The sequence below is a fragment of the Sebastes umbrosus genome, chromosome 5 (genome assembly GCF_015220745.1).
Source record: "Sebastes umbrosus isolate fSebUmb1 chromosome 5, fSebUmb1.pri, whole genome shotgun sequence".
Taxonomy (NCBI): Eukaryota; Metazoa; Chordata; class Actinopteri; order Perciformes; family Sebastidae; genus Sebastes; species Sebastes umbrosus.
This window is the reverse complement of record NC_051273.1, coordinates 27884587-27908201: the sequence shown is the minus strand read 5'-3', so window position 1 is coordinate 27908201 and position 23615 is coordinate 27884587. Positions and strand designations below refer to the sequence as shown.

Below are 23615 nucleotides of genomic sequence, written 5' to 3'. Positions count from 1 at the left end.
TGGTTTTTATTCTGTTTTGTCTTTTCTTGCATTTCAGACAACATACTTCTCCAACTTCAAACAGGTGTACACTGCTGGCTACGCTACCTCCCTCATCTCTCTCATATCGGCTATTTTTGTCTTCACTGTGTTCAGGTAACATTGTTTCCAAGACCGTCCTCCCCAATACATTCTCATCCCAGCTCGTCCCATAATTTTGTCAAACCCCTTGGCGTCACTTTAGGATTAGGCAACAAAACTACTATAGTTAGGTATAGGAAAGAACTACATGGTTGGGCTTCAAACTACTACATTTGTACAGTGAAATGACAATGAACGTTGTGAACACAGGACACGAAGAACAGTTGAGTGTAACGTGAAAGTGAAACTTAACACACGGGACACGAACAGCGGTCTCCTGGTTGAAAGTCCTGTGTTTGTTGGACTCATCCACCTATGCTCTCACCCGCCCTGTGCGTCTTTACCGGTGTTAAAAGGGTGCCTTGTGCGGCAGTACACAATGTTGACAGCCGTGACAAAGCTTTAGTATTTGACCCCATGGGAATGAGAACGGGATGTCCTCCCAAGAGCAACCACAGAGGCAGGCATTTCAGCACATGCCCCAAAACACAGAAGGGTATATCTCCAATACACCCACTTTACTACACAACACTCCCCCTGAGATAAATTCCGGGATTCACATACTTATTTTAGCCGAAACCATGATGTTTTCCTAAACCTAACAAAGTAGTTTTGGCGCCTAAAAGTTTTGGTGCCTAAATTTAACTGAACTGCGACCTTTACAAGGATGTGTCATGTAGTTGACTTAGTACTGTGGACTTGCCAAGACGACATATGTTCACATTCAAGTGACAGTGCCTTCTAGTGGTTGTAGTGATTATGAAACATGATTTGTCCCTTATCTTAACAAAGCACTTATTTTAACCCAACCTATGATCTTTCCCCAAATCTAACCGAGTCGTTTTCATGCCTAAACCTAGCCAAACCTTAAGCAGAGCGTTGTCACATCATGTAACTGAATTTATTTAGTCAACAGTAAATTGTAATGGTTTTGGAAAGCACAGAAACTAGAGACCATCTTACGGTTGGATCACACCAACCGCAACGCCAAATTGGGCCAAGGGTGTAAAGTGGGGGGTCCAATGGCCCCCTTCCCCTCTTCCTACCCCCCTACTTCCAGCACCTTTGCTCGGACGACACCCATCTTCGTACTCGACCGTCATTTTGATCTCAGCTATAAATCCATAAAGTTTTGTGACTTCATCTTGATGGTTGCGACGCTATCACGGTCACATATAAACATATAACATAATATAACAGACAAATAACCCCAACCCGCCAAAAGGTACTTGCTAAATTCAACTCAACTAAACACGATTTCCTTTGAAGAAATCGCTCAGGAAAGTTTTTTTTCTGCTCTACAGGAAGTTTCACTGCACCAGGAACTACATCCACATCAACTTGTTCTTCTCCTTCATCCTGAGAGCGAGTGCCGTCTTCATTAAAGATGGCGTTCTTTTTTCTGATGAAAACCTGGACCACTGCTTCATGTCTACTGTGAGTGTGAAACCCCACTACAGCTCCATTAGTGGGCTTATGTTTACCAGTGAAGGACTCATATCCTTTACAAAAGCAAAAGTTCCACTTGTACTGGATGTAGTCTCGTCCTGTATTCAAAATCCATCTTAGACACATGTAGCAGTACACTTAAGTATCGAAAGAAAAAATACTGAGAGTGAAGACCGGTAGAGTGAGGCTTTGTTGTTGGGTGAAAACTTTAGTGAGTCTTAAGGAGTGTCATGCTTTCAGATACATTGACAAATGAAAAGGAAAGAAAGAAGAAATGACAGAGTAGGATGGAAAGAAGGAAAACAGAGAGGGAAGAAGGAGATAAGGAAAACATAAGGTGGGAAGAAAGCATAAAGGAAAATATGACAATATTTAATGATCTTATGAGGGATGTAATGAAAAAGGACAGACAGAAGAAGGAACAAACAATAACTTTGAAACTAAATGACTTCTGTCATGCTAATACAGTCGGATGGTGGGTGGACGATAACCTGCATTTTGTTTTCTGGGCATGAATCACACAAACTCAGAAGAGCTTGTTATCATAGCGAGCAGGGAGAAGTGGGATTAAGATGCTGGAAGTGGCGGAGTGGAGCCTGTGAGAGCATTAGTGACGAGTGTTTCTCTGACTATTTTTTTCTGCCTACGTTGCTGCCTGGAGTGAAGGTAAGTGTCCCTCTTGTGTGGCTACGAGGGACTGGCATCTGCGTGACTCATTTGGGTGAAAAGGGCTACGAGAAAGAGAGAGAGAGGAAGATGAGAGAAAGGTCTTGTGCAGAATCCAAAACATGTTTTTTTATTAATAAAAAAACAGAGGGAAACAAAAATAGTGAAAGGAAAAATGATGATAAATTGAAGAGGGGATGGTGTTGGAAAAGGGTTAAGAATGAAAGTGAAAGTGAAAGTAAAGTAGCCATCAAAATACTTGGAAAATCTATTAATCAGTAATCAATTACTCATTACTTACACTGTACAGCTGCCAGCACCAAATGTCACACAGACAGACAGGCTGGAAGTCACTGATTGACTATGAATCTGCCATCATTTTTGTAACCTGTAGTAATCTAAAGTGACAGACTTAGCAACAATAACCCTCTGAGACCCACAATAGACCTGTTTTTGTCTTTTTTAGGGGCGTACAGGGGGTCCTTAGGGGGAGATAGCAGGTCAACAGTATATGTCACATAGAAGTGGTGTACATCAGCAGCTCAGCACTGTGTGTCAAGTTGTTCTAGTCATAAATCAGAAATAAAAATGAAATAATTAATTTATTAATGAAAATAAATTGTGAAAGTGTATAAGGGCTTAGAGCATTATGATAGAAGTAATGCAAGAATTGCATTTTTTGGCGATTGGATGGCGAGCACTTCTGTTCTGGATACTGCTCAGGAAACCCCATATTGTTAATCTAGCTAGGAAAGCCATTCATCCTCTGAATGCTCTAGATCTCTAGTGTGTGGCTGTGACGTTTCATGAGGCTGTGATTATCCTAGAGGTCACCACAGGTCATTTTATACAGTGAATTCAAATTCCAATTGTCTCAATACAATGAAATGGCTACTATGGGGACTAACATCATCACACATGAATACAATTGGGTGGTGGGTACCTATAGAAACCATTTTCATTCACATATCTTGAGGTAAGAGGTCAAGGGATACCTACAAAAATGGCAATGCCATGGTTGTTACCAATGGATTCATTGGATTTTTAGTTTCACATGATATCTTTATCTTCACTCTCGCTCTAAAACTAAACCTGCTAAAGCCTCTGAAAGATAGTAAAGTCAGTCGGGATCGCGGGCGGGTCTCAGAGGGTTAACTACTGTATTGTGTCCGACCAGGCAGAGACTTTTTGGCTTTCTTTATATAACATTCTTTGTCCTCAAAGGCATCATCATTACAGACCTCCCTGTGACCCATAAGAGAGGCCATTACCATCATGACCACTCCAGACAAATGGTATCCTCGGACTCATCTTGTGGCTTTTGTTGGTTTTGTCCCACAGACATCCTGTAAATCAGCGGTGGCCTTCTTCCAGTTCAGCATCCTGGCCAACTACTTCTGGTTGCTGGTGGAGGGCATGTATCTGCAGACGCTACTCGCTCTCACCTTTGTTTTCCAGAAGAAATACTTCTGGTGGTACATACTCATCGGCTGGGGTGGGTGGGCGACCCTTCTCTTTCACCTTTCTCTGTTTACTTTCACTTTCTTTCTTCCCTCCTCTCTCTGTCTCTTGTTAGAGCTGTGCGTTCCTAATGATCAGGTCACTCTGTTTGTGCCTCCCAGGTCTCCCAACAACAATAATAACGGCGTGGATCCTCACTCGAAACTTCTACGATAACAAGGGGTGAGCATCTGCAGTAGAATATCAGAGAAAATCTGAGGAAAAATGTGGAAACTTCAATAGGCATTCTCAAGTATCCTCCCAATAACACCCACTGACATCAAGTTATGTATCCAACCCCCTTGTATGTGGGACATGATGGGCATCAAAAAGCTGGTTTAGGTACAAAGAACTATTGTGTATATGGCATAGAGGATTATGTTGGTAAAATGGAAGAAAAATATCCAAGTTCCAACCCAGTCACCAGAAAAAATGTTGGCATTGTACGTTTCTGCAAACCAAGGGATGCATTGAATGTCAATGTTTCTGAACCAAAAATATGTTTTATATCAGCCTCATATCACGCTTGCAGAAACACACAATACCACATGGTTAACGTTGCGAAACAGTTGGTTAGGTTTAGGCAATAAAAGTACATGGTTAAGGTTAGAAAAAAGTTAATGGTTTGTGTTAAAATAATAACGTAACAATCGTAACAACTGTAAACACCGTAACAACGTAATGTAACAACGTAACCTAACAACTGCAACAACCGTAACAACGTAACCTATAAACAGCACCAACTATAACAATGTAACAATGTAACATAACAACGTAACCTAACAACCATAACAACCATAAAAACTTAACCTAACCACATAACCTAACAACGTAACCTAATAACGTAACCTGTCAACAGTAACAACTGTGTCAACGTAACAAGGTAACGTAACATCGTAACGTAACATTGTAATGTAAACTTAACCTAACCACATAACCTAACAAAATAACCTAATAACCTAACCTGTCAACAGTAACAACTGTGACAATCTAACAACATAACATAACATCGTAACACTGTAACGTAACATTGTAAAATAACATTGTAACGTAACATTGTAACGTAACATTGTAACGTAACAACGTAACGTAACAACGTAACGTAACAACGTAACGTAACAACGTAACGTCACGATTTCTCCCAGATTACGGTCGCAGTTTTAAACATGTGATTAACATTCCAAAATGCAACAAAACTACTTTGTTAGGTTTAGTAAAAAAACTTCATGGTTTGGCTTAAAATTACATTTATTACATTATTTAAGCTATGGATGTAAATTAAAATAATTGTTGAAGACGTTGACTTTTGGTTTCACATGGGACACAAACAGTGATCTCCTGGGTGAAAGTCCTGTGTATGTTTGACCCATCCACCAGCCCGACCTCCTCCCTATGTGGACTTATCATTAGAAGCGTATTTCTGAAACGTCAAAAACAAACGTAATCATGGACAAAATATGTTTCCCTCGAAACATAATTCACAATGCAGTTTCGTTGTATTGGAACACCAGTTTTAGTGGAAGGGGGCTGTAACAACCATTACAACGTAGCTAGCGTAAATAAAAAACAACCACCCTTAGCGGATTTTGTTAAACTTAACATTTACTTTTAGTTTCACATGGGACACGAACAGCGGCGTCCTGGGTGAAAGTCCTGTGTTTTTTGGACCCATCTACCAGCCCTCCCAACCGCCCTTAGAGGACTTTCTCGCTCTTTTTATTCATAATTATACCAGGTAACTTTCAATAACAGACCTTCCTACATCATTTGCTCTGCGCGACGCTCGTTGTAATACATCACTGTGATGTATTCACTGATTGTGAAGTGCATGAGGCACAGTTGTTTTACCAGAATACAGAAGAAATTAAAGATGACAAATAAAAGCTAATCTTAGTTAATCGAGGGATTTGCTTCTGCTATTTCCAACACAGCACTCTAGCTGCGGTTAGTGAGTTGTCGTGTGTTTCGTGATGAGATGAACAAAATTGCGCTTCTGTGACGGCCTTGTTTATCTAATTACTGTCTGTTGTGTGTCTCAGGTGCTGGGATGACACAGATGTGGCTTTCATCTGGTGGATCATAAAAGCGCCAATAACTGCATCACTACTGGTGAGTACAGAGTAGTTACAGTGGGAGATAGAGAGGAATTATAAGAGTCCTCAATCTTGGATCAGACCTCTATGACTCTTTTACTCTGCACCAGCTACTTTACACTCTTATTCTATGTTCACATCAGATTCAACAATAACACATCAAGGAAAGTTGATGCATTTCCAACATTGAAGCAGGGAAACTTTTTCAGTGCACGGACAAGTTTGTTGTTTGTTGCTGTCGTTGGCAGTTAACTCCAGCAGCTAATCAGTGCACTTCCTTGTTTCCCTGTGGGTGTAATTTTGTATTGTTTGTTTGAGTTACAGAGCTTTCTGCTTCCATAAAAGTTTTATTTCAGTCCGGGCTAGACTGGGGGGGCTGCATTCCTCCTCCAATACTCATGTTCACACCCCCCTCCATGCAGGTGGGAGGGCATAGTATTAGTAGAATCATTAGAACATCATCCCTCACCGGCTTCCCACCCATGAACACGTAAGACCAAACAGGAGGTACTGTTGTCATGGATTGAACCGCAATCTCTGCAGTGGTGGCCAACGGTTTTGCCTCTGTGCCATCAACACATTTTTCTAGAGATTAAGTTGTAGTTTATTTTTTATTTTATTTTCCACATATATATATACAAATATAATTATTTATAATCATAATTTATAATTAAATAATCTTTTAAATTATGATCTTTCGGGGTACAGTATATCCCTGCAGTTTTTGGTAATTTGCAAAGAGCTTTGTTTTGTAACTGAAGTACAAAGTCAAATGTAACTGGACCTATTGAGTTGAGCTGCCTTCACATGATAAGATATTTACTCTTCACTCACCTCAAGGTAGGGCGCAGAGCCTTGCAGAGGCAGCAGGTAAAATATCTCCCCAAAAAGAACGCAAGTAACGCCATCCACTGTTTCTAGACAACAACAACAACAGCTGTTCTCATTGGTTTGAAAGGTCAGCAGCAACCGGGGTCAAAGTTGAAATAATTTGAACTTTAACACAGAACTCGTGGCGATTTCGAGCGGTGCACCACGCCAAGGGTAGCACTTCCACCTAGTCGGACGGCACTACTCTCTCCATAGGAAAACAATGGCACAGCCAGCGCAGAGCAACTTTACTGCTGATCATGTGTAGGCGGCTTTATTAGTTCTGAAGACATTCTCCATTAAGCGGCTCCATTAGAGACACTCACTGGGATGCGGTACTCAGGCATTGATCAGTAGACCTATTAAACCCTCTTGGGCACATGTTCCAGTAGGGACCTGATGTTATTTGAGTTTAAGGGGTACCCTAAATTTCCCCCTTGTTCTCCCTAATTTGGAACAGTAAATTCCCCTGTACCACAATGACTGCAGGTTTCATGTGATAGTACAACAGCAGGGCAGTAAATAAAAATGTCTGCAGTTGTGACACAAATACTGTGGTAGTTCCTTCACTTTTTTCTTGACGTCTCTTCGTTTGTTCCATGTAGGTGAACTTCATCATCTTCATCAATGTGATCCGTATTCTGGTCCAGAAGCTGACATCTCCCGGCGTCGGTGGCAACGACACCAGTCACTTCAAGTGAGAGGAGAATAAATATCCCTCCACATGACGACATGGACAAACACATACACACACAAATGGAACTGCAGACACTGACTGTATGGGTCTTTTTTACAATGTGTGCAGGAGGCTGGCCAAATCCACCCTGCTCCTCATCCCTCTGTTTGGGATGCACTACATGGTGTTTGCCTTCCTGCCTGAAAACACGGGAGCAGAGGCCCGAATCTTCATAGAGCTCGGCCTGGGATCCTTTCAGGTAAAACACACAACACAGATACAAATTAAAGTAAGGAGATTAAGATTAAATGGGTATGTTAAATATATAAACATTTTTCACGACTCAGTGTCAGACAAGTTTGCTCAGAATGTACACTACATTTTTTTTATATTTAATATCTAACAGTTTGGGATATTATTTTTCTGCTCTGAAGGGATTCGTTGTAGCCCTGCTCTACTGTTTCTTGAATGGCGAGGTAAGTAGGCCTAAATAATGCACTACATTTGCCACTTTTAACCCTTCAAATGACAGTTTGTTTACATAATGCCACTATTTTTTAATGAAAAAAAAAATCACAGTCTGGGATATGTCAATGACAATAGCAACATTGTTGATTTTGATGCATTTTTACTTTTTTGTGCAGGAAACCAGGATTTTTTTTAGTGTATTTGTATGTTCCCCATAGAGCAAACATGAGAAAATGGCTCAATAGACCCTTTTCACAGCAGACATTTTGACATGTAATTGCAGGGTAAACAGGTGTAATTGATAAAATTCATTATGGTCCTGTTCTATTTTGTCTCACAGCCATTCCAGTGAGCCAGCATGCACAATACCAGGACCATGAAACACCTCAGTGGAACAGGGTTATAATCAAGGTTATTAATTACACCTGTGTTTACCCTGCAATGAAATGTCAGAATGGCTGCTGTGAAAAGGGCCTATCTGGTGGAAATGAGTAAAAATCATGATTTTGATGCCAGAGCTCCTGATTAAAAGCCAGATATCATACTGTAGAATACATGATTTTATGCTGTAATGTCCGTGGGATCAAAAATTGTGGATTTAATGGGTTTCAATGGGGACTTTTTTGTCCTTAGGGGTCTGTCTGTATTTTGCTGCTACACAGGAACTGAGGTTGAACTTCCAAAATTCGAAAAAAAACAAAACAAAACCTGGCCAAATTTATGCCATATGCATTAACACAGCCAAAATAATCAAAAAATTAAAAATTAAAAAAATAAGCATGTCCCTAGTGAGGCACAAGTGTAAAGGACAATCTGATGTCTGGCTACTCAAAAGCAACCTTTCTGAAGGCCCTGCACACCCACACAGGTGATTTCACTTTGTCTGGTTGATTAGATTCCTGATCGGGTTGAAAGAGAAGACATCTAATCAGGCTAAACAAGTGAAAACACCTGTGTGGGTGTGCACGGAAATAATTCCTTTTCTTATTAAAAAGAGAAGAAAACAAAAGAAATATTGTTTTTTTATACGTCACTGACAGATGGGAAATCAAGCTAAAAATCGATGGCACGTTTTGGAAAGTGAGAGAGTATCTATCTGAATTTTAATAGGCTGAAATCTACAAATCTACTAGTATGTTTTTTTTTATGGACATGGAGGGGAAAAGTCCAGTTCAGACCAATAATGTACCTTTCAGAGAAGAACATAATTCGATCTGGTCTCTGGAGCTATCTAACTATAAAACTTAAGTTTTATTTCTGTATGTTTTAATGCGCGGATGTTGGTGTGTGTGTGTGTGTGTGTGTGTCTTCAGGTGCAAGCTGAACTGAAGAAGAGGTTTTGGGGGTGGCAGACTCAGAGTTACCTGAGCTACAGTAAACGACGGCGTACGTTGTTCACTGAGAGCAGCACGGTCACTCAGATCTCCGTCCTGGACAAATCCAGCCCCAAAGACCAGCCGGCCTCAGAGACACACACCCTCACACCCAGCAACGTCTCCACCGTCTGAGGAACATTCACTGGCTGCCGTTCATGTTTGTCATTTTGACGACGTCCTGAGCAGGTGACCAAACCACAGAGCCTGATTGTTGAATGTTAGGTACCTCCTAACTTTGTACGGTACAAATTATCAGCAGAATCCCACATGGGCTGCCTAATTTACATGTTAACTTGTCGACTTCAGTCTAATTTTTGTTCACAATATCCCACACACCATTCACATTAAACTTCCCCCCTTGATATTAATTATTTTCAAACTTACAGGCTTTAGTATGGGCGGACAGTGAGGTCACATCTTCTGTTGCCTTTTGTGTTTATCATAGACAAGATTTAGCTTTGGGGGTCCTCCTCCACATCTTACTCACAACCAACAAATACTTTCTCCCCTTTTACAAAAGCACCGATAACAAGTACACAATAAATGTGGCCTCAACAGTGTCCTTTAATATATACAGTATATATATGTTAAAGTAGATATAGTCTAAAATATTTAAATGTGATTAATTGTAAATTAATCGCACAGTTTTTATCTCTTCAAAATGTACCTTAAAGGGAGATTTGTCAAGTATTTAATACTCTTATTAACATGGGAGTGGGCAAATATGCTTGTTTTATGCAAATGTTTGTATATATTTATTATAGGAAATCAATTACAAACACAAAACAATAACAAATATTGCCCAGAAACCCTCACAGGTACTGCATTTAGCATAAAAAAATATGCTCAAATCATAACATGGCAAACTCAAGCCCGACAGGCAACAACGGCTGTCAGTGTGTCAGTGTGATGACTTCACTATGACTTGCCAAAAATATCACGTGATTATTATAAGGTGGGCATGTCTGTAAAGGGGAGACTCGTGGGTACCCATAGAACCTATTTTCATTCACATATCTGGAGGTTAGAGGTCAAGGGACCCCTTTGAAAATGGCCGTGCCAGTTTTTCCTACCCAAAATTTTGTGCAAGTTTGGAGCATTGTTTAGTAGACCCCTCAGGTTTTCTAGTTCCATATGATGACAGTATCGTAACTCTAGCTTTAAAATTGAGCCTGCTACAACCATAAAGAGAAATTAGTGGTGTCCTTCAAGTCTCTACTGGTCTGTTTCGTGATAAAATGTTGTGTTTGTGTTACTTTTGCTCGTATTTTCATATGCTAAGCCATTCATAAAATAATTAATTAGTGGCGAGTCTCCACTTTACACTACAGACCAGTCTAAACTATCTTCCCCTACCCCTGTGACACCTGTAGGCTCATTCAAGCATTTATTGTTCTTTATGAGCAGCCAGTACAAAAAAACTTTAATCGCCTCTCATGCACTTAATGCTCCTCGATTCATTTTGTTATACTATCACCTGAAGGATTTGTTCCATTCATTAAGAGTTTTGACGTTCATGTTATTCTTGCTCTTACTTCAACACCACTGGTCTCTTGAATGTTGGGCAGTATAGGTACAAAATAACAATTCGTATAAAATGAAACTTTCTCCGTTCAATGGAACGCGCCCGTATTGCCATCAGTGGCTCTGCATGCAACATGTTGCACAGTGCACTAGCGCACATCTGGAGCACTAGACTGTAAAAGCTATTTATTTGTCGGATTGTTGTTTTTATGTCTTTGTGTGAATGTAAATAGACCTCAATTAGAATTTATGTATTTTATGACAATGGTACAGTTCCTCTAACAGATTTATAAACCATTTTAAATGACGTTGTTACAGTAAAAAAAAAAAAAAAAAAACTAGATAAAAAGGGATTTAACAACATACTTTGAAATAGATAAAATGGTATTTATATTTAACATATTTTTTGTATCATATGTGCAAGTTACTTTTATTCTTATATGCTGTATGCTGTGATATTGCAAAATGTGGAGGAAGTTATGCTGTATATTTCCCTGTTTGTTAGCATAGGTTTAGTGATGCCCAGTTACTGATTGCTGTGCTGTGCTAATGCTTATCGGGAACCTGTTTCCTCTGAGAAATCAATTATGGGAGACTAGATGAGCTGTTTTCAAGTTGATGGCGCACAGTGTTTGTGTATCTTTGCTTTGAATTTATAGATTTTTCTGTGTTTTGACTTGGTAGACAGTTAGCAGGTATAGTACACTTAGTACACATATATGTGTATACAGTATTATTCATGGAAGGAAATATTACTCAGCTATTGACCGCTACAGTGCCTTTATCATACATTATAACTCACTGTTTCTCTGCAGTTCAGGTGGATTGAACCTACAGTAGGTTTTTGCATTCAAAATCTGTGTAACAAAATGCTATATTTAAGATTGTGATACTATACCATGTTCTTGAGTCTTTGCTGTGCAGCATAACAGATGAGCTTCTGTGTTGTGTCAGATTCAAGACGTGATGAGCATCGCGCTTAAATGACAAAAAAACAAAGCTTTCATCCAATTTTTAATTGTGCAGCGAAGAAGTGAAGGACGATATTGACTGAGCATGTTTTGATGTGGTGTTTTTGAAAGAAAGCTTTTCATGTCGTGTCCGAACTTTGCTTTTTAGATTACATCCATATATTATAGTGCTATTTCTCTTTTCTTACTTGAGAAAGTGATTTGGATGTTTCTTTCACAGGTTCCGGTTTACTACATGAATGCGTTTTCATTTGTTGTTTTTCTTATTTGGGCTGGGGGCGAACATTACTGGATGAGGCTGGTGATCATCTACTGTATATTTTCCATATTGTCAACATCCCATGAAAAGACCAAAACCAACAATATATAAGTCTGTCTCACAATACTCTGTGATTGTGGCACTCAGCTTCAAGCCCACTGGTTTCGAAGAAGTACATTTTTAAAAAGAACTCACAAACATGTACTTTCACTTTTAAGTAACGCTGTGTAATTTCTGAAGGCACACTGAAGTTTTCAACAAACGTTACTGAAACGTAAATAAATAATCCATTTGTTGGGGACTATTTTCAGTGGTGGATTAATACACATTTTTATTTATTTTTGTCCAACAACTGTTCTAAACACGTCAATGAGCCACACTGTTGCACTGGGTGACATGTTCCTTCAGTACCATGAACACACACACTGTATTTTGACTCAATCCCACATACACTGACCGTCCTGCTGCCACAAATACTCACTAGAGCACCAAATGTGGATTCATCTGCAGCTGAAAATAGTCCCCAACAAATGCACCATTTCCTCCCATTTGCTAACAATTACAGTAGCCAGCTGTTTCAGGAAATTACTGAGCTTTTTTTATAAAATGAATCAATATATTTGTGAGTTGTTTTTAAAGATTTACGTCTTAAGGCCCTGACACACCAACAGTTGGCTGTCGGACAGTTTGGGGCCTTCGGTGAGTGTCTGTCGGCCTAGTTTTTTTCTGGTGTCCCGCAACTTCGGCTCTAGTCTGCCTGTGTTGGAGTTTCTTCGGTGTGAAAATGGTCTGCAGACGGCAATTTATTTCATGTATGTATCTTAACAACGGCTTATAAATCCGCAGTCCTCGGTCCTCCTTTTTGAATGATGAATACAGACTACCGCCGCCTGCTGGTGTGGAGAGTTATTTCATCTCACGCAGGCGCAGAATGTCTGGCCATTGGATGTAGTTTTTGCGGTGCGTTCGAGTGCAACTTATCAGCCAAGACAAAGGCGACGTGAGGCGACGTGAGGCGATGTGAGGCGACGCAACAGGTGGCCTTCATCGTCCGTCGCTAGTTCTTTAATGTCGGGTTGGTGTGTCTGGGGCTTTAGGAGGAGCAGTAGGAAAGGGGGCTGAGAGCCAATGACAGGAAAGGAAAATTGGAAAGTATTAAAAGATGGAACACATTATTGTTTTTGGTATTTTCATAGTATTTGTTTACAATAAAAACAGAACATTTTCCTTTAAGCCAGAAGACGTATTTACCACACACAACAACATTGAGCCAACAAGTTAAAAACATTTATTGTCGATACTTCCATAATGTACAAAAAAAACTTTCTAATGTGCACACCAAAACAAGATCAAATGGTGCACTGTGCAGTGAAAGAGATCAAATGAAATAAAAAAGAAGAGCTCATGAGCAGACAGAAGCAGGCTCACAGCAGAGTGCTTTAAGTTACTTTTACATTCAGCCATCAGTACACAAACCGCTGAGCCCCGTTCTTCACCTCGAACTGATTCAAACACGTAATGAAGCAATTCAATAAGATAACCACCATCAAAAAGCTAAAAAGGAAAAACATTTGAAAGTTCTTGTCATGCTATGCAGTAAAAAAAATCAATAAGAATAAAATCGCAGTTTTTATGGCACTTTACTTTTCCTCATGTCTTCAAAAATTAACATTCAAAGGAAAAGCATTCGATGGGTCCTGATGGGACTAGAGCTACAATTCGATGAATCGTTCACAGTTGAAACCCAATATTCAGCTTATTAATCGCCTCGTCCATTCGAAAACAAGCATGCAGCTCCGATTCCCTTAATGGCCTGAAAGCTCGACCCTCCCTTGTGATTACATCTGCTGGTCAAATGAGATCAAAACGATTTAACACGCATGCATCAGCCTATTAGAGAGTACAGAGGCATTACAGGAGGCTTTATACTTTTAGCAAACACGATCACCATTAAGAAAAATAATTTAAAAAAGAATATATGAAAACAATCACAGCGCTAAGTTTTTAAATGACAGTTATTCACTTTGAACCACAGAAAACTCCATTTACAAGGTACAACGTTGGCAGCTTGTTTCTGTCTCGCACATTGAAACTGCAGTTTATTTAGTCACAAAGGTTGGCTACACACCTTTCAAACACTTCAACTAACTAGTTCAAAACAACAGGTTCAAATGAATATTTATCCTTATAATAATAGCAACATCTTTGTCTGACATCAACATAGTACTGGCAATATAAGGCTCCAACTCCCATATTAACACTAAAGGAAATAATTCATAAATACATTAACAAAATTAGGTTCATGACCCGGTGAGATTGTCATAATGTCTGCGATGAACTCGAACTGAACATTCAACTGAACCAGAGCAGAGGTGGTGATTGTCCAGCCCTTTCCCCAGACATCCGAAGATGAAACAGGACCCCCTTATGGCTGCTGTTGGATCTGCACTGTTATTATTGCAGGTCACACTGACTACACACACTGCAGAACAACAGGACAATACAGTTTCCGGTCAGCCCTTCTTTTCTCTCTTTGCCTTTCTGTGGTCTGGACTCCCAGAAAGAATGGATTTGGTAATTTGCAGGTCAAGACGTGTTGACATTTAGAGTAAAACTGGACAACATTTCATTTTAGTAACTATATTTCAATGTCTAGTAAGAATCTTTTGGACATTGCAATATAATGACTGAAATGAAACAAGAGTTATATGTGATCTAGACGTAAAAACAAAAACAAAACAACAACTTTTAAGCCAAATTTATCCCTGTTCTAACCTTTAGGTTAATTGCCGTAGCTACCATTGAGGACATCGAGGTACGTCCCTGTTTGTGGCACTCAGCTTCAAGCACATTGGTTCCTAGAAGAAGTGATATCTTTTTTTTTTATTTACTCACAAATATGTAGCTTCATTTAAAAAAAAAAAAAAATGCTCTGTAATTTCTTAAAACATAGTTTTCAACAAATGTTACTCTAACATGAATAAATAGTCCATTTGTTCGGGTCTATTTTCAGTGGTGGATTAATACACATTTTGATAGTTTTTGTCCAACAACTGTTCTAAACACATCAATGAGCGACACTGTTGCACTGGATGACATGTTCCATCATTACCATGAACACACACTCACACACTGTAGTTTATTTTGACTCAATCCCACATACACCGTCCAGCTGCCTCAAATACTCACTAGAGCAACAAATGTGGATTAATCCGCCGCTGAAAATAGTCCCCCAAAAACGCACCATTTCCTCCTGTTTGAGTGACATTTGCTAACAATTAAAGTGGCCAGCTGTTTTAAGAAATTACTGAGCCTTTTTTAAAAATGAATCTATATATTTGTGAGTTTTTTTTAAAGATTTACGCCTTAAGGCCCTGACACCAAGCTGATTGACCAAGACATCTCGAGATTTAGAGTGAAACTGGACAAAATTTAATTTTAGTAACTATATTTCTAGTATTGCAATATAATGCAATGTAATGACTGAAATGATGTTGAAACAAGTTATATGTGATCCAGACGTAAAAAACAAAAACAAAAACAAAACAATAACTTTTAAACTAATTTTTAGCCCTGTTCTAAACTTTAGGTTTAGGACTCACTATATTTAAAATCAGGCTGTCAGTTAATTACATGTTATTCAGTTACTATATGTAAGTGTCTATTTAGAACATGATACACACTTAAACACAGTCACTAAATTACTGTTGAAAAAAATATGTGAGATGAGATAGAAAAAAAGGGATTAACATGGACAAGAGGTTCTTAAAACTCAAAAAATTTAAATTTTAACATATACAATTCCATGGTAACTGGACTGGAATTGTGTCTGGGAATTTGGTAGGTTTAGTTTTTAATATTTGATATTTAAAATTAAGCTGGAAAAAAAGAGATGAGATGAAAAAAGGATTAATAATTTTCCATCAAAATGATCTTCCTCGCTGTGTTGAAACAGCACTCAGACAATCAAGTAGTGTTTTTTTCCAGAAAATATAAGAAAACAGTTAAAAGAATAATGAAAAAATTTAAATTAAAAATAAAAAAATAAATAATTGGGAGTAATCTGGTCTCATTTTTTTGTAAAACAGGATCAGACAAGTCAAACATATAACTAAATACATCAATAAATGAAATTAAAATGGTAAGTAAAAAGAAATTTGAAGTTTCATGCATTTACTTAAACTTCTAATCAATTGGCATAAATAGCAAAACGCTTATATTTCCTTCAGGACCAATCAGTTGATAAAATAAATTGATTCTTAATTCATTTTGTTTTTCTGTCATTCTTTAAATAATTATTATTATTTAACAACAATTTGTCAGTTTCGGAGCTCCATACTTTTTTTTTTTACCTGCAAATTACCAAAACAATGTATATTGTGAGACTTCAAACAGCTGATGAGGAGGAAAAACTCAATATGTAACTACAGTATAATACTGAACTGAGCAGATGTACTTTTCTATTATTATCAGTCATAAATAATGTGTATTCAGAAAAGAAACAGCAAATATCTGTTAATCAATGAATTCACTCATTTGTTGTTGTTTTGGAATTTTTCAGTTCCAGTTTGTCTTTAAAGACACTTCAGACATTTGCAGTCGACAAAATTATTTCTGTCCTTACAGAAATAAGAAATTCAGTCACATTTAGTGGAAATTTAGAATAGAGGTCTTATATATCATAAAGAAAAGTCTCTTGTGGTTCAGGTACATGAGACATTTTACAGTTCAGTAACTTTCCATTGTTCTGCTTTTGAGAAAAATAAAGGATGTGTCGGTAACATAAGAAACTAAAAGATATTTATTTTTGTGTGCATGTGATATAGTGTACTGCACATTGACGGAGTTAATATACTGTAGCACTGTTTTATTAAAAACACTAATCGGTCGTATGTTCTGCTCATCTTTAGCAAAGACAAGTTAAAGTACTTTGAAGGCCTCCAGGTTTAAAACACTGATTTTGTCTTAAGCATCATAAAAGCACTTTGTTCAACCCTTTTCTTTACTTTGCAGTTTCGTTTGGAAATTAAAAAGACAAATCTCTTTTTTTCTTTGAAATCATCAACAGAAGTCAAAATACTTGTTTTGTGCTTAAAGGCACTTTTGGAGACACAAAGTAGAGTTGAACGTAGGGATTCAGAGGGTAGTCGGACCAAAAGAAACAACTGCAGTGACATCGGTTGCAAAGCTAACTCAGCCTTTGCAAACAGATACGGCCGTGCAAAAAAACTCAGTGAGGAGTCGATTAATTGGTCTTTGGAATGAGAGAATTAGCCCCGAGTTAAAAGCCCCTCTCTGAAAGTAACATCCATCTCAATGTGCTTGTTTTCAAGCATAAAGAGAGCAAATGCCACCAGAGACAATAACTGCAGAAAGATAGAGATACTGTGAGGTGGTACGAGGGATTTGTCTGAAAAAGAAGCCCTCATTAATCAAAATTAAAACAGATTTTTCAAACGGTCATTTTTCAGAAACAAATCAGGACATTTTATCCAAAAACAGTGAATGTTTCCGATGGTCTACACCTTCACTTCGACCAGTACGATGTTGAAACTTCCTGCAGGAGGCTGTTGAAGAGGCTCCGCTTTACGAAGTGACAAGAGAATCAGTATTACGGCGCGTCGCCTCCTCAACAGCCCGACAATGAAAGTTTATGAAGAAAAAGAAACTTTAACACCCGATTAAACACTGAATTCTCACCAAAAAAAGTAAACAAAACCACATGGGCAATAAATGCAATTTCATGCAAGCAACTGAACTCATGATGCTTTAGTCATGAGTTCATTTTCGTTGACATTTTCTGTACTAACGGCTGTTTAAAACTAAACTACAGACGCACTGATCTCCAAAGGTGTCTTCTTCTCGGATGTCTAGTTTCCAGTGCTGAGATTTGAAAGAGAAGTTCGTGGTCGTAGGCAAACCTCAGCAATGTGCACACGTCTGAAGAAGACCCTCCGAGTCATCATCTAACCCTGGTATGATTTTTTTTTCCCCTTTTTTTGGCATTTCACATAAATGTAGAAAATACGTCCTTCTCATAAATACTGCTTTACCAAGTTTCACCTGTTAGATCCAGATGAAATTTCTCCTTGACATTCCTCAGTCTGGTTGTCTTCAACACCCATGATATTATTTTACATCAGTCACAGTTTACACAGGAAACGAAGGCTTGTGCCAGTATAATGGGAGAGCTTTGTGAATGGGTTCAATAAGTCTGGGTATGACTTGAGATCCATAATGTTTCAGCTGACCCTTAGCTCAATCAATAACACAGATTTGATGGTTAAAAGTTCAATTTTCTAACACTGATGTGAGTGTGAACCTTCATTCTTTAAATTGCTGTCAACATATTTAACTAAACTACTCATTTACTGTACATCAGGGCGCGTCAGAATTGAAGCAGCAGAGGCAGAGGTATCACAAATTTTAGTCCAGGTTTTGGGGCAAGCTCCAAAAACACTGGACACTACATTTCCCATAATGCAGCAAGCAGTACCTTTCCAATAGATCCTGCTCGCCTGGTAAATACCCGCATCTTGCCCTCAGTTTGCAACGCAGGTTTTCAGTTAAAAATGTGCAGATTCCAAGCCCAAGCTGAAATAACCCTGATGACATCACTATGACATCACTAGGGTTATTTTTTATCAGTGGAGTGCCCCTTTAAGGTATTTACATTGTCTTAAATTAAGCAGTTTCAAATGGCACGGCAGCTGTGCTGTCTCTATCTAAAGAGGAATACAGCATATAGTAATAATCCAAAACACTTTTTTTTTTCAAGAAAGGGTTAAACTTGAGGACAAAATGTAAAAACGTTCTCAGACGGACTGGAATGATCACTGTGAGAGGGCTGCAGTAATAAACTGGTCCCTCTGTGCTATACAGCAGCAAATACTGTAGCACCAGACAAACAACAACACGATGTATATACAGAGAGATAACCATTCTGCGGGTTATAGCCCAACAAGATATACACTAGAATTCCTAATCATGCCCTTTGAAGCTGAGAGGCTGCTCAGGAACAGGAGGACTAAGTGTTCACTCCTGAACCAGGTCAGAGGTCGGGACATGAAGAGATTCATTATTTGGCACCTGACGTTCAGGTTGGGTCATGTTTTGGGGTGAAGCAGGTCAGACTAGAGGCTGCTCTGGGTCGCAGGAGTTGAGTTGGGTTTCCATCATGGTTTCGTCTGGGTACGGGTTGGGGTACGGGTTGAGGAACGGGTTGGCGAGGCTGGTCATCGGGAGGATGGTGGGTGTGGCAGGTTTGGCGGCGTCAGGTCCGGAGGCGGCGGCGGTGGCGTTGCCGGACACGGCGTCCCCACCGGCGTCACTCAGGTGGCCGGGGTCTCGGCCTGCAGGCTGGACATGCGGATCTGCGAGCTGCTCTTGCTGAGAATGGACAGCTGAGTGCCCCCGTTCACCCCACTGCTCGCCAGCGAAGGATGCCGGTGCTTCAGGTCCACAGCAAAGTACCTGTTCACCGTCCAGCTGCGCCATTTCCTCTTGATCTCCGATTGCACCTTGAGGGATATACTTCACAAGGTCATTATTAATGGACCTCGCTGGAAAGAGACAAGCTCACTGTCCCTCAGTCTCACGCTCTGTCTGCGCTGTATTTAAGGCTCGTTGTTTTAGATTCTCACTTAAAAACACATTTTCACATTTAATCACATATAAGAGAGAGTGAAGAAATTATTATGTGCCAGATATAGATTGATTCTAATCTGATTTTTAAACAAAAAAAATAAATAAATTGTAATATCAAATTTTTCCTAATTTTCAATAGTAACATAATCCAAATGTTTTTGTTCGAAAATAAAAACGATAAGCCTTATCTATACCCTAACTCAGGTTATTTGCATTTCAAACCTCATCTATTCCTTATGGATACGCTGTAGATCAGTAATGCTGTTATGTATGTTTAATTAAATTGTGCTTTCAGACAACTGGTGTAATGGTGTCAGTAATTGTTTTAAAGGATGTTTACCTCTCCATTCAGGAAGCAGTAGAGGACAGCCACGACAAAGCCCTGAGGAGACACAGAGGGTCCAAGCATGAGACAAAAACACCGACATATCCTCTGTAAAAAAATAGCCGTGCAAAATGAAACACTAATGTGAATAAAAGCAACATGATCAATTTTGAAAGTTGTTATTAATGTTTTTACATACAATCATTTTCTTAGAATTTTGCTTTCAAGTTTCATGTCAAGTCTAGTTTCCCTGCAGTCGGGTGTAAAGCCTTCATTATAGTTTTGTTATTATCCTCATCCTTCCTTCACTGGTTGTTACAGTAAGTTAACCTTTAAGCTCACCTGGAAGGATCCGAGGCCGAGCTCAAACACCAGACGCTCTCTCTTGCTGACGTTCTCAGGGGAGAAGGCAAACACAGTGTAGTGGATCCCAAACAGAGGAATCAGTAGCAGAGTGGAGCGGGCCAACCTCCTGCAAAATAACACACAAACACACACAGAATTATGATCGGACTACAGTATGTGTGTCCTCATCACAATCAGCACACACAGGTATGACAACATTCTGTCTCAACGAGGCAAAAGTGAACGTGGCTCATATACCCCCGCTCACTGCTTGACCCCCTTGGCCAAAGGCTTTGCCCCTTTTGGAACTAATGGAATTAATGTGCATTAAAGTGGCAGTAGGCAGTATAGTTTTGGCATCATTGGGCAGAAAGTCCATAATAACCTTTCAGCATATTGTAATTCAAGTGTTCTGAGAGATAACTAGACTTCTGCTCCTCCTCATGGCTCTGTTTTCAGGCTTTAAAAAAATCTAGCCTGTGACGGGAGACTTTGACCAATTCATTAAGATAATAAATTTACAATTTTTATTAAATAACAAAACTTGTGAACATTAACTGTTGTTAATATAATTTGTTAATATAATATATTTAATGTTATTCCAATATATATTTGATGACAAAATGATATCAGTAGGATTTTTCACCATTTATGCAATGTTTTCAAAGTAGCCTACTGTAAATATGGTAAATATCTAGAATAAATACATTGGAATGATACAAGTACTGGTAATACTACTAATTCCATGGTAACAAATTGACATATGTTGGCATACTAACCTATTACTAGTATAATAATAGTACATGGTTCATATTTTTTCTTTTACCGGTGACATCTCAACTGTTTGGTAGAGGCATCTATTAAAAAACAAAAATGTGGGATCTCTATAAAAAAACATTGATTGTTGTTATAATTGCCCCAAAAAATGCAAAGAGAAAATTGTTCCATTTCTTTTTTTCTTAGGGAGGACATTAAAGGGTTAATACCAGGCGGAAAAATGTTAAATAAAAAGTAAATGTCAAAGGACTTACAGGTAAATACTGGATTCATTCCCACCGATATCTGGGGACTGTAATTTCTGGACAAGGATGATGATGATGCCGATGAAGAGCACAAAGTTGATCTGTAGAAAAAATGTAATGCAAAAAAAATATATATATATATATATTTGGTAATGGAAGGATTATTTTTTATGTTGTCACTGCTCAAACAGAGTGATGACGTACCATAATAGAGGCGAGCACAGGTCCCTTGATCACCCACCAGATGGCAGCGTTGTTATTCGTGTCCCAGCACCTGAGAGAGGGGGGTGATACAGCAACAGAGTCAATACATGATCAGACAAGCTTCAAACGTACTAACACTAAACTACTGCTGTTCATAACGTACCCGACATCATCAAAGTGTAGCTTCAGCACCGCCCAGATGGTCACACACACTGTGGGGGCCCCTGTTGTAACATAAATACATACACAAATACACATACAAACGTTAACAACGATGCATCCAGTCATCAGATAAGAGCTCTACTGTAGTGTGTGTGAAGTGGTTGATGTCTCACCCCAACCGATGATGATGTACCAGTAGAAGTATCTCTTTTCAGGGAAGAAGGTCTCCACCAGTAAAGTGAAGAGGTACAGACCCTCGATGAAGAGCCAGAAGTAGTTCGAGAGGACGCAGTAATGGAAGAATATCATCACTGCTCGACACTCCAGCTTCAAGGAGAGAGAAAAGGCGACAGGTGAAAAATATGAGAAGAAATAAAAATTAAAAGATCATCTTTGTTCTATTTGAACAAATCATCCGCTGCCTGTTAACATGAGATCAGAAGAGGGCTTCGTGGGCATGTGTGCGGGCGTGTTGGTGTTACTCACGGTGTGTATGAAGCAGTGCTCGCTGTCCTCTTTGGCGTACAGCACGCCGTCTTTGATGAAGACTGAAATAGCTCTCAATATGAACGACACAAATAGGTTCATGTGGATGAAGTTCCTGGTACAGTGCAGCTTCCTGTGTAGCAAAGCGAAAACAGACTTGAACATACTGAATATCAAAGAGTCTTTTGATAAAGAAAAACACTGCGTGCAGAAGAACAAGACGTTTGTGTTGTTGCTATCCATTGATAAATAATAAGCAATATGCTGTTATTGATAGTTACATTACAGTAGTGATTCACACATAGTTGTAGCAGCAGTAGTAGCTTTAGCAGCAGCAATAGTAGTGGTACTAATTGTAGTAATAGCCGTAGTGATAGTAGTAGGCCTACTGTAGTAGTAGTTGTAGTAGCAGCAGCAGTAGAAGCAGCAATAGTAGTGGCAGAAGTGGTAATAATTGTAGTAATACTAGTACTATTAGATAGTAGTAGTACTAGTAGAAGTAGATAGTAGTACTGTAGTAGAGTAGTAGTAGTAGAAGTAGCAACAGTTGCAATAGTAATAGTAGCAGCAGCACTAGCTGAAGTGATGATAATAATTGCAGTAGTAGTAGTGATATTAGTACTGTAGAAGTAGTGGGAGCAACAACAGCAGCAACAGTAGCAGTAGTTGTGGTACTAATTGTAGTAGTATCAATACGAGCAATAACTAGAAAATTGCACTCTGCCAGGTATGTTTCCCTCCCCCCTCCCTCCTGACTCGCTTACAGACACATGGCGGTGAAGATAACAGAAACAGGCTTTTTTCATCTCGTATCGTGCCTAAGTTTAGTGGATCATAACATAACGGGTATGGAATTAACCCCCTACTGGCCGGTTAATGGGAATGAGGAGTCAGCAGTCAATGACGGTATAAAATGTGTTTTTTCAAAAATTGTGAGTCACTGCAACCATGAGAGGTCCTTGAGCGTACAGTCATAAATGAGCACACAAATTATTAGGCTGATGGGCTCTGCAGTATGCGAGATTAACCGTGTACAGACAGACACACGCACGCACACACACACACACACACACACACACACGCGCGACTGAACGGACGCATAAACTCCCCACAGGCTTATATCTGGCGGAGATAATAGCAGTAATACTAGTGGTGGTCCAATAGTGTATCAGTAGTACTAACACTAATTATAGTAGTGGTAGTGTAGCAGCAGTAGCATTAGTAGCAGTAGTAGAAGCATCAACAGCAATAATAGTGATGATAGCAGCAGTACCGGTAGTACCAATATTACTAGTACTAAAGCTTCCGTATGATATCAAATTACAGGCCTACCGGGTGCATTTCTATAAATTTGAGCAGGACTATTTCATATAAATCATACAACTATAAAACAGTGTTCAGTATAATAACATCATGTTATGTAATTAACCTTAAAACATGTGAAATACTTTA

At 39.1% G+C, this 23615-nt stretch overlaps 2 protein-coding genes across 2 annotated transcripts in view; one reads left to right on the top strand and one right to left on the bottom strand.

Annotated features, from left to right (window-relative positions):
• Window positions 1-20249, top strand: part of ghrhrb (growth hormone releasing hormone receptor b) — a 54685-nt gene extending 34436 nt beyond the window's left edge. Inside the window, exons 5-15 of the mRNA XM_037770066.1 lie at window positions 38-135; window positions 1425-1557; window positions 3577-3730; window positions 3858-3918; window positions 5775-5844; window positions 7304-7395; window positions 7504-7633; window positions 7809-7850; window positions 9156-9404; window positions 17847-17947; window positions 19972-20249. Of these exons, the coding sequence (XP_037625994.1) occupies window positions 38-135; window positions 1425-1557; window positions 3577-3730; window positions 3858-3918; window positions 5775-5844; window positions 7304-7395; window positions 7504-7633; window positions 7809-7850; window positions 9156-9350 (975 nt within the window). The 3' untranslated portion in view covers window positions 9351-9404; window positions 17847-17947; window positions 19972-20249. The remainder of the gene's footprint in view (window positions 1-37; window positions 136-1424; window positions 1558-3576; window positions 3731-3857; window positions 3919-5774; window positions 5845-7303; window positions 7396-7503; window positions 7634-7808; window positions 7851-9155; window positions 9405-17846; window positions 17948-19971) is intronic.
• Window positions 19156-23615, bottom strand: part of adcyap1r1b (adenylate cyclase activating polypeptide 1b (pituitary) receptor type I) — a 31035-nt gene continuing 26575 nt past the window's right edge. Inside the window, exons 7-14 of the mRNA XM_037770067.1 lie at window positions 22164-22296; window positions 21851-22004; window positions 21679-21739; window positions 21516-21585; window positions 21321-21412; window positions 20287-20416; window positions 19960-20001; window positions 19156-19492 (exon numbers count right to left, since the gene is read on the bottom strand). Of these exons, the coding sequence (XP_037625995.1) occupies window positions 19304-19492; window positions 19960-20001; window positions 20287-20416; window positions 21321-21412; window positions 21516-21585; window positions 21679-21739; window positions 21851-22004; window positions 22164-22296 (871 nt within the window). The 3' untranslated portion in view covers window positions 19156-19303. The remainder of the gene's footprint in view (window positions 19493-19959; window positions 20002-20286; window positions 20417-21320; window positions 21413-21515; window positions 21586-21678; window positions 21740-21850; window positions 22005-22163; window positions 22297-23615) is intronic.